At 34.2% G+C, this 11,090-nt stretch overlaps 2 protein-coding genes across 2 annotated transcripts; one reads left to right on the forward strand and one right to left on the reverse strand.

Annotated features, from left to right (window-relative positions):
* Window positions 1–406: 406 nt before the first annotated feature.
* Window positions 407–4,668, forward strand: LOC109208864 (short-chain dehydrogenase TIC 32, chloroplastic-like). Its single transcript, XM_019372020.1, has 9 exons — window positions 407–447; window positions 604–736; window positions 2,119–2,350; window positions 2,445–2,524; window positions 2,610–2,763; window positions 3,073–3,151; window positions 3,634–3,718; window positions 3,810–3,856; window positions 4,257–4,668. The coding sequence occupies exons 2-9, from the start codon at window positions 625–627 to the stop codon at window positions 4,467–4,469; spliced, it is 1,002 nt and encodes a 333-aa protein (XP_019227565.1). The 5' UTR covers window positions 407–447; window positions 604–624; the 3' UTR covers window positions 4,470–4,668.
* Window positions 4,669–5,047: 379 nt separating this feature from the next.
* Window positions 5,048–8,607, reverse strand: LOC109208865. Its single transcript, XM_019372021.1, has 3 exons — window positions 8,099–8,607; window positions 6,982–7,426; window positions 5,048–5,696 (listed from the first exon to the last, which is right to left on the reverse strand). The coding sequence occupies exons 2-3, from the start codon at window positions 7,399–7,401 to the stop codon at window positions 5,271–5,273; spliced, it is 846 nt and encodes a 281-aa protein (XP_019227566.1). The 5' UTR covers window positions 7,402–7,426; window positions 8,099–8,607; the 3' UTR covers window positions 5,048–5,270.
* Between the last annotated feature and the right edge of the window lie 2,483 nt (window positions 8,608–11,090).

Raw genomic sequence — 11,090 nt, forward strand, 5'->3', positions numbered from 1 at the left:
TGCGAGTGTTATGAATAGAATTGTAATTAGAGTGAATGTCTACGTTTTAGAGAGTTTTACTTTGTGGCTAAGTCATTTTTCCCCTATAAATAGAGTGGCCTTACCCCATTGTAAATCATCCCAAAATTCAATAAGAATTACTCTCACTTTCTCTGCAATATTGTTCATTCTAGTTTTATTGTTTTATTACATTATACGTATTATTTTACAACCTAAACATGGGAAGACAGTTGAAAAGTTGGGGAAGCTAATTACAGTGAGTCACCGATACATTGAATGCCCCATATGTCTTTTTGTGTAACAAATTTACTACCAACAGTCTTCTAATTCTTACTTTTGCCATCAGTGTTTACTATATATATATATATATATATATATAGAGGTTCTTGCCTTTTCAGTTCACAATACAAGTTCTTTTTTTGGGGCATATCGTAGTAAGGAAAGGAAGTGAGGGCACTCATTCGAATCGAATAGCTGAAACTACTATAACTCATATTTTTCTGCTTTAAGAGAATTCTAGCTAGTTTTAAGGCGTTGAAGAGAGTTCATCTCTTCCCTTTTTTATATATAAACAGAAAAATTTCATCTTTTTTCTTTTAACAGGGAAATTAAATAAGGGAAGATATGTTGAGGTTGATAACAGGAATAGCAGGGCCAAGTGGATTTGGATCAGCTTCCACCGCTGAGCAGGTTACCCACGGCATCGATGCTAGTTCTCTCACTGCCATTGTTACAGGTTTGAGGTTTCTCTCTCTAGAGTAGTATTTTCATTGACTGCTGCCATGCATATATTAGAATTTCTACACAGATAATTATAGGCATATATAGTGGTGGAGCTATGGTTTTCACTACAACATATCTATATATTATATAGCTAAACTTTTCTATGATAGTCGCGTTTGTTTCTATATTTTTCGGATATTATATAAAGGACATATATTATAATATAATTAAAAATCGGTTCTGAGAAAAACTTGGCTTTTATAATGAATGTCTGTTATATAAGTATGTTGTTATAAAGAAGTATGATTTTTCCCTTTTTAATTTATATTATGGACTTACCTATAGAATAAGTAAATATTATTTATAAATTAAAAAAATAAAAAAAATTATTTAAGCATCTATAATGCTGGAATAACAAAATAATGACCTTAGTAAAAAAAATAATTAGAATAATTTGTTTGTAATAATAATTTTCGTATAACAACAAAAATTCAAAAATTCAAAAATTTATTTACACAATTCAGAATGAAAGAAAATTTATTTACAAAATAACAAAATAATGAGCATAGTAAAGAATAATTTTTACTATGCTCATTATTTTGTTATTCCAGCATTATAGATGCTTAAATACTTTTTATTTTTTAATTTATAAATAATATTTATTTATTCTATAGGTAAGTCCATAACATAAATTAAAAAGGAGAAAATCATAATATTAAAAAGTTTAAAAAAATAAAAAGAAGATAAATGTTTATAATTTAGAGGGTAAAATAGGTATTTGGCAATCCAAAATTTAGAAAATCTAGTTGAGTGAGCTTCTAAGTGAAATAGGCATATTTCAGTGACCTTCTGAGTGCAATAGGCATAGTTCAGTGACTTTGTTGTTACAAACGAAAGAAAAGTGACTTTATGAGATAATTTGAAATAGTTGAGTGACCATTTGAGTAATGCACTCACTGTTTCCTTCATGTTTTTGGGTGTCTGCAATGGCGAAAACAAGTGTTATGTGGTGTTTGAGGAGTTCCAGTTAGGACTTAGGACCAGAGGCGGAGCACATATTTTAATCTTATGGGTTCTAGATTTTAGAACGACGACTTCAAATACTAATAATTGAGTTCTAAAATTAATGCTTACTATATATATTTAACGAATTCTTTAATACAAATACGAAGTTTAAGCAAAAGCTAGTGAATTCCACCGAACCCGTATCCGGGCTTCTAGCTCCGTCGTTGGTTAGGACTACGGACTGATAACGTTCTAACTAAACATGTTCAACTAGCCGTAACATAACAGTTTTTGTGAGAATTTAAACCAAACGTACATAGAAGGATATATAAACATTAGTATAAACATTGATGATGTATGCTTATATGCTAATTCATCTCAAATCGACAGGAGGTGCAAGTGGCATTGGTTTGGAGACTGCAAGAGTTTTAGCACTGAGAAAAGCTCATATCATTATTGCAGCAAGAAATATGGAGGCTGCAAATGAAGCAAAGCAAACCATTTTGAAGGAAAATAAATCTGCTCGCGTTGAAATTCTGAAACTCGACCTCAGCTCAATGAAATCGATCAAGGCATTTGCAGATAATTTCCTCGCACTTAACCTTCCTCTCAACATCTTAATGTAAAAAAAAATCCATCTTTCTTCATTGGATTCAGTGATATATCTTTAAAAGAATATTTTTACCATGTTCCTAAAAGAATGTTGCGAAAACCAGAAATAATGCAGGTATCATGTTCTGTCCATTTCAGCTTTCTAAGGATGGAATAGAGATGCAATTTGCCACAAATCATCTTGGTATAACGCGTATCATAATATCCAGATTTTGGACAAATCATATTTCTCAATATATGACTGATTTAGTTCTGATATTTTTTTCCAGGTCATTTCTACTTGACTAATCTTCTTCTAGACAAAATGAAGGAAACAACAAAAGCAACTGGTATTGAGGGTAGGATTGTGAACTTGTCATCAGTAGCTCACATTTGTCCTTACTGGGAAGGAATACAATTTCACAATATCAATGACAAAAACAGGTAATATTAATTTGCAGTGTTCTATACTGATGGTAATGGAATCAATTACTAGATTGTGACTATTCGTTTTACTTATTGGTAGATTTCTACTACTACATGGTGCTCCTTTCGCTTCGTTTTCTTATTATCTTGCTACTGTTACTGCTTGTTACTACTGCTTTCTTTTCATCTTTTCTAGAGCCGAGGGTCTATAGGATACAGTCTGTCTGCTTTCTAGGTAGGGTAAAGACTGCGTACACACTATCCCAAAACTCCACTTGTGGGATTATACTGGATTTGTTGTTGTTGACTATTCGTTTTACTGTTCAGTTATCAAGACAAACTGGCGTATGGACAATCCAAATTAGCCAACATATTACATGCCAATGAGCTATCCCGTCGCTTGCAGGTAATTAGTTGGCTAAGTTTGTTTAATACAGCAAGCTGTTACCTGGAGGAACAGAAGCTATTCTCCAAATATATCACTCTGTTAGTCTCATATAATTCTTTTAGTCAAACAAATAGCTAATGATTTAATATGCTTTTGGATATGTTGGGAGAGTGGCGGAGCCAGGATTTTCATTAACGGGTATCAGAATATATAAAAGTAAACATACGACAAAATCAAGGGGAGTCAAAATATAGTATATGGACAGCTCGGTACACTAAGCTCCCGCTATGCACGGGGTCTGGGAAGGGCCGGATCACAAGGGTTCTTGTATATATAGTATATATGCATATAATTGTTTTTGCCTACATACACAGTGTATTTTTCCCATGAAGGTTGGGGGTTACAACCTTAAAGCCAATGTGTTGCCTATTTCATTAACTCCATTTGACACAAATTTTGAGTATGACATCTTTTCACCTCGATATGTGACTAAAATGCAGGAAGAGGGAGTAAATATTACTGTTAATTCAGTTCATCCTGGTTTGATAATGACAAATCTAATGAGACATTCAGCACTTCTTATGAGTATGTACACATAACCCTCAAACAAAAAATTAACTCGAGGAACTACTCGTTATTTAAGAGCTTTAATCGGATTGTTTTTCCTTCTTGGCAGGAATCTTAAGGGTATTCACTTGTTTCCTGTGGAAGAATGTCCCTCAGGTAAATAGAACATCCTTTTCCAATGGTTACCAAAACTTTTCCTGCAATAATCTTTTACTGGGTTGTTGTTGTTATTTTGCTATAATGTAGAGGTTTAAGTCTTTCCAATTCTAACATTAGTGGTATATAGTTGTCAAGCCTATAGAGAACGCCGTTGGTGAGTACTAAACCATTGTTCCTCGCATCATCCTAGCAAGAATTTCAGCACTAATCAGCATCTGCATATCAGAGAACATTTTGAAACTATAAGCATTGCACCTCCCACCACCCCAATTAGCCTTTCCTTAGGTGCTGAAAAAGAAATATTCAAGTTACTAGCATACAACGATCACCAAGACCGGGCTGTTGACAGTTTCTCTGAAAAAATACTGATGAAATTCCGAAAACTGATATTTTCCAGGGGGCAGCTACAACTTGCTATGTCGCCCTCCATCCTAGTTTAAAAGGAGTAACTGGAAAGTACTTCGTTGATTGCAACGAGTTCAAGCCAAGCAAGCTTGCACAAGATGAAGTCTTAGCTCGGAATCTTTGGGATTTCAGCAACAATCTGGTCAATGCTTCTCAAAAGATTGACAAACAGAACACAGTCCTTGGAAATGCTACAAGTTATTAGTAGTAAATTTCATATATTGTGACACTGTTGGTGAAGGTAGCTAGGAGGCTTAATTCTGCTTCCAATCTATATTATCTTTGCAGTTTCTTTAAGGCTTATGTTTAAAAATTTAGGCTTTAGCTCTCTTTCTTTTTGGTTCTCAGTCAATGTAAGTTTTCTGAAAATGTCTTATCAAAATTTTCTATCTGTTTAGTTGTTATGGATTTGCTAGTTTAAGGATTCAACTATTGCAGTCAAGCCTATATGGGTGAGGCATGACTATGGCGTTGAACGAGAAGCACATACATATTTCTTTATTAATTTGTTATTCCCTGTATTCTTAAAAATAATTTGGCTTTCTTTTTCTTTTCAAAGATGTACAAGAATGAAACATTTAGGATGTGTTTAGTATGAAAGAAGTTGTTTTCCTGAATAATAAATGATTTTCTTGCTTATTTTCGAGTATTTGGTTAGGTAGCAGAAAATATTTTTCAAAATATATAATTTAGTCAAACACTATATGAATCGAAACGAGTAAAGGCGAGGGAGGATGGTAGGTCGGGGTCTTAATATAACTTTGTTCGAACTAACATGAAATATGTTAAACCAAAAAACAGTTCACACGAAAAAACAGTTAAACATGAAAGTAGAAATTATAGTCTCAACCGACATGACAAAGGTTGAAAAGTTCAGCATGAACATGCTATGACCAACTACGACTCTTATTTCACAACTTTCACTGCTCAACAAAGACCTTACACTTATTTATTTACAAAAACTCAGGTGAAATAATCAAGAAAGCACACAGATCAAAAAGGGAGCTCAGCTAGCCTCTGCAACTGGGAAGTGCAATTTCGTGATGGATTTCCTAAGAAAACTACTCGCACAAAATGGATCTGGCCTGCCAATATCAAAATCCACAACGCTAGATTGTACCTCGCCAGACGAATCTGTGATGTTGCTATCATCTAGAGGATGGTAACTTATCTGAGAACTCCCTCCATGTTTCCGAGCTTGCTTCTTGTCTTTACCCTTGCTCCCTCGTGAAGATTTGCCATTGTTTTTCTGCTTATTCTTCCCATTCTTCTTTTTGCCACTCTTGTGGCATTGTCCCTTGTTTGGTACATGTGACACTGCTGTTGGGACAGGGTCATACACATCCGGAGCCCATGTTACAGTCAGCTTCCTCGGTAGACTGCCTTGTTTCTCACGGCCACCCTTTATGGCAGATACAAGCTTCAAAGGAGTCTGCAAAAGAACAAAACACAGAAAAAGGAAAGAGGAAAAACCAGGACTGTTAACATCTGCAGTTACAAAATTGCTCAACTGTGAAACAATCGCCATTTAGAGAAAGTCACTCTCTATATCTGAAACAGCAGTTCTATGCTCCAGTGCTGTTTCCACTACAGTCTAACTTCACCTTGTAATTTGTAATAGACAATTGGAGCCATGATATAGAAGAGACCAGTCACATGGTTTACAACTCACAAAATATATGTTGGAAAATGAAAGATCCACAAATTAAATCCAAGAAAGCCAAGAAATAATGTTTGCGGGAATCACAAGCAACATACCAGGGAAAGGTTGTCAAAATATAACCAAAAAAGCAAACAAATATGTGTCTGAACGAGGGAAGACTGAGCTTCATATGGCTAACTTTCAAACATCCTCCTGTAAGCATTCTGATATGATATATATATATATATATATATATATATATATATATACACACACACACATACACACACACACACACTATTCCTTTCGTGATAACAGACCCAACCCCGCACTGAATCTAACACCACCAACACATACCTTAGAAAAAACTAAAACATTATAAACAAACCATTAAAACTTCCCACAGGTAGTACTCATAATGACTACTAACTCAATATAAGAATGTATATGAAAGAGCAGCCAAAAGCGAAAAGCAATTAGTGGCCACAAAGAACTCCAAGCAAAAATTAAATCCAGGAAAGCCAAGAAATTGTGGCCTGTGGCAATAGCATCAATGATGACCCCAAGGAGAACAGCTAAAAACCGAAAGCAAGATACCAAGAATAGGTGGACAAACGGTATCCAAAGAAGGAACATATATAAGGGTATAGTGAGCGAGCTTATGCCAACAATTCAAACAATCCACCTATACAGTATTCAGATATAATACATATCGGTTCATGAAAAAGTAAAGGAAGAACCACACTGAAACAAAAACAAAAACAAAACATAACTTACCATTAACATTTTTTTTTGTTTTTGATATATCATACCTTACTATTACCACTTTCTTTTTTAATACGTACATACCTCTCACCATACACAACTCACAAGTAATATTCATAATTACCACTAACTCAAGGTCAGAGTATGTCCTGCTAATCAATAAGTAACGTTAAAAAAACAAGATAGATGTAAGCATGTGACTATATTTCTCGGATAACAAATAGAAAACAAGGTCAAGAAGTCCTCCATAATATCAATAGACCAAGAAAAAAACTTGACGGAGAACATTGCTGAGACACAGAAAACTCACTGGCAGGGATACGGAACGTGAGTAAGACAAATCAGGAGATTTAGCATCAGCACCATGAGTCATTACTTCAGCAGTCACGTTTTCCGTTCGCTCCTCCCCACCAATTTCTGCAGGAGGTACGCTCAAACCAGAGCATGGAAATGTTGCACATTTGATCAAGCATTTCACAGAAGCAACTTTACCAGAGTCACTTCCATAGAAATCTTTAGTTACATCTTCCTTCACTGCCTCAGAATTGCACTTATTGTTTGAGTCTTCACCACCCTGAATATTGAGATAATCAGTGAAATGGCAGCCAAGATCATTTATGGAAAGACCTTCTATATATCCAAAAGCACAATCAGGCGTCTCCTTTGATGACTCGCAAAAGCCGCCAACATTTTCAGATACTGACTTGTAGTTAGGAGGACAATCGCCCATCAAATACAAAGAGAGCAGCAAAGATCTGCCAAAGTGTGCAAAGAAAGTCTGAGCAATATAATAACAAAATATCTATTCGTAGAAATAGAATAGACAGATAAAGCAACTGCATCAGAAACAAGCTTTCATTTCCTTTCCAATCTAATCATGTGACCTCTGAACAATTTAATATTCGAGCCATCTAGCACGAGTTGAAACAGATCTAGACAGAAATGACCATCAAACCAATTTGAATGCAGTAGTTGCTTCTGTCCAAACCGGACTATTCAATCAAACAAAATATGTGTATTGCAAGCCATTCAGATGCATCCAAAACCCAAAAATCCACCCACAAAGTTTTAAAAAAATGATTAAAGCAAATGCCAGATGCATAGGCAAAAAAAAATCAGACACAATATGCAACCACCACCATAACAACAGTTGAAGTGCCTGGAAAGTTATTCCAAACTACTTCTTTTTATGAAAGTGTGCACTTCAACTTGATACCTGCTACCTACCAGCAGGCAGCAGGTACGGTTAATTCTGCCCATCGCCATGTCACTGGCCACTAGGCTACACCCTTGGGTGCAAACTTCTGTAGCCAATATTCATGCTTTAGTAATTGTTAAAGAAGAATCAAGTCAAACAGAATCAAGACATATTTTAGAACATTAATCAAGTCAAACAGAGTCAAGTAAGACATATTTTAGATTATTACCGTTGAGTTTGTTGATCGAAATGAACCTTATCAGATCCTCCAAATAAGACGTGCGAAATCAAATCTATTATCAGCACAAACAAATCCGCTAAAAACTGACCAACTATCCTATACTAAAAGACTACAGCGAGTATTAAAAGTAAACGTTAACTAAGACTATTATTAGGCCAATCAACTTTTTTCAGACGATGAAAACACAATAAACCATAGAAAAATACAGCGAAGCTGAGATCAAATACAGAAGGCACCGAATGCATTGTTCGATGCTCTTCAATATTAATTTTCCCAACACAAAACAAAACCCTAATTCCAAAACCCTAGCTCAGGGATCAGCTCTACGGTCAAAACAATGAATCGATATGGACAAAAATTGTTGCGATTTGGAAGGAGAAATTGATTAACTATAGCGTGAAGATTGGCATCGGAATAGAAGTTGGACTGAAGAGACTGAAGAAGTAGAGCTCTTAAATCGGACAGAAACGCCTTATCCGGAAAATATAAAGATAATAGCACCTTACATATATAGTATACGGCGTATAGATACATTTGAAAGTAGTACTATTTTGGAATAAGAAATATAGTAATATCCGATATTTTGAGGAAAAAAACAATAACCCTTCTCAAATTATAATGTGATATTTCCTTTAATAGAATAACAAAACAATAATATTTAAATTTCATTTTTTTATAAAATATTTTTAGTCATATTAGTATCTTTAGCTTATTTAGACCATAAATTTTTTAACAAAATTATGGTTTTATTAAATTTTATTTTCGCTCAAATATTGTCATATAAATTATTACTTCTTCCGTTCACTTATACTTGTTCACTATGAGCTTTGCACACCCTTTAAGTAATAATAAATGAAGTACTTAATTTATCATGATACTCATATTAAGGATTTGAGAAAATAATTTGAAATGAGTAATTAATACTGTGGGTATAACATGAAAATAGAAATTATCTTATCTTGATATGCTAAAAGTGATAAGTACAAATAAAAATCTAATTTTAAAATACTGGTCAAGTAAAAGTGAACGGAGGGAGTACTACGGATTGATTATGTACTAACTTGGAAAAAGAAATACTCTCTCCGTTCTAATTTATGTGAACCTGTTTGACTGGGCACGGAGTATAAGAAAAAATGAAGATTTTTGAAATTTGCTGTCCTAAACAAGTTAAAAAGGGGTCCAGAGTATTTGTGTGGTTATAAAAGATTCTCATTAAGAGTAAAGTTGGAAGTTTAAGCTAAATTATTTTCAAATTTAAAAATGGTTATTCTTTTTAAAACGGACCAAAAAAGAAATAGATTCACTGAACTGAGACGGACAGAGTAGAGTAATATAGACTATTTTGGGGAAGTAATGTAATGTGTACTGTGGATAAGATCGACAAAATTGTTGGGTCAAACGAATATGGACTGGGAGGGAATCTGATTAAATAAAGGAAATGAATAAGGACTCCTTCTCGGGAAAAGTTAAAAATGAATAAATGGATTTATGGACTGAAATTCCGCCAGGCTTCTCGGTTTCTGACATGGCTAATAAAAAAATCACAATCCCCCTACCTAAATAATCCAATATTGGTTCGTAGTCGACAACATCTTCACCATCTAGAGTAACGATGAGTCGAAAAACACCGTGCATTGATGAGTGTTGAGGCCCCATATTGACTATCATGAGGTCTTTTCTTGTAGTTGGCGCAGTCATAAGCTTTTTATAGATTCATTCTTTCATGAATTGCTGAAAGTGAAAAGAAGTTCATCAAAATTTAATCGAAATATATAAGTGGAAATGAAATGACTCTTCAAATAAATCAAATTAATGAATTTTTGTCTCTCGAATGTCCAACTGATTAATGTGAGATTCTTTCTCCCTGACAACATTATGACTTCGTGGCATTTGTTTAGGGGCATTTGCATCTATACCCGCTTTTTTAACTTATACCTGCTTTGTGAAAAAAATTACAAGCGTACTCACTTTTCGCGTAACTTCAGACATACGGGCCTAAAGTAGCAAAAATTTATGTCTGAAGTTTGAACTTCAGAATGTTTTGCCTGAAGTGTAGCAAAACTTCAGATATTTATGCATGAAGTTTGGCCTGACTTGCAAAGGCAATCACGCAAACTTCAGTTCAATGAAACTACAACATGTTTTGGCTGAAGTTTTTATTTGTAATTGCTGAACTTCAGCATTCTAGTAGCTGAAGCTTTGTTCTGTATTTGCTAAACTTCAGCGTGTTTTCGCTGAAGCTTTGTTCTGTATTTGTTGAACTTCAGCATGTTTTAGCTTAAGCTTTGTTCTGTTTGTGATGAACTTCAGCATTCTAGGGCTGAATTTTGTTTTGTATTTGCTGAACTTCAGCAATCTTAGAGCTTAAGTTCTAAACAACAATGAATTTAATAAATCATGATTAGTAGCGATTGATGTTGTTCATTTCAAAGATTAAAGAATGAAAAATATTTTCGATATGAAAACAAGTTACTACAGATAAATTAGAACCAAAAATTAATGTGTTTGTAAAGCTAAAATATCTAAGAGGTTAAATTATTGTGAATAAGACCAAACTGAACATAATGGGACAAACAGATATATATGAATCATTAGGCTAGAACGCATAACAATATCTCAAGCTTCAGCATTCGGAAAGCGAAGGAGGAGAAGGACGAGGAGAAAGAGGCTTGAAGTTGTTTAAACAGTGGGTACAAGTTAAAACTTTTTTAAAAAGTGGGTATAGGTTAAACGGGGGCGACCAAATAGGGCGCCCCGTGCAATTTTTACATTTCTTTATTAGAGTTTATTTATAAATTTGAATTTACAAACTTACTGGGCGTTTGGACATAAGAATTTTAAAATTTCAAAAAAGGGTGAAATTTTTTTTCAAATGAAAATGGTATTTGAAATTTTGAGTTGTGTTTAGACATGAATATAATTTTAGGTTTTTTGTGAAGTTTTGTGAACGATTTGAGTGAAAATTTTGAAAAACAGGTTT

Source organism: Nicotiana attenuata, unplaced genomic scaffold (genome assembly GCF_001879085.1).
Source record: "Nicotiana attenuata strain UT unplaced genomic scaffold, NIATTr2, whole genome shotgun sequence".
Taxonomy (NCBI): Eukaryota; Viridiplantae; Streptophyta; class Magnoliopsida; order Solanales; family Solanaceae; genus Nicotiana; species Nicotiana attenuata.

Excerpts from the sequence above, each read along its gene's own strand:
- LOC109208864 (XM_019372020.1), top strand. The coding sequence starts at position 625 with ATGTTGAGGTTGATAACAGGAATAGCAGGGCCAAGTGGATTTGGATCA. Across the intron at positions 2,764-3,072 it reads AATATCAATGACAAAAACAG|TTATCAAGACAAACTGGCGT; the intron begins GTAATATTAATT and ends TTTACTGTTCAG. Across the intron at positions 3,719-3,809 it reads ACATTCAGCACTTCTTATGA|GAATCTTAAGGGTATTCACT; the intron begins GTATGTACACAT and ends CCTTCTTGGCAG.
- LOC109208865 (XM_019372021.1), bottom strand. The coding sequence starts at position 7,401 with ATGGGCGATTGTCCTCCTAACTACAAGTCAGTATCTGAAAATGTTGGC. Across the intron at positions 5,697-6,981 it reads CACGTTCCGTATCCCTGCCA|ACTCCTTTGAAGCTTGTATC; the intron begins GTGAGTTTTCTG and ends GTTCTTTTGCAG.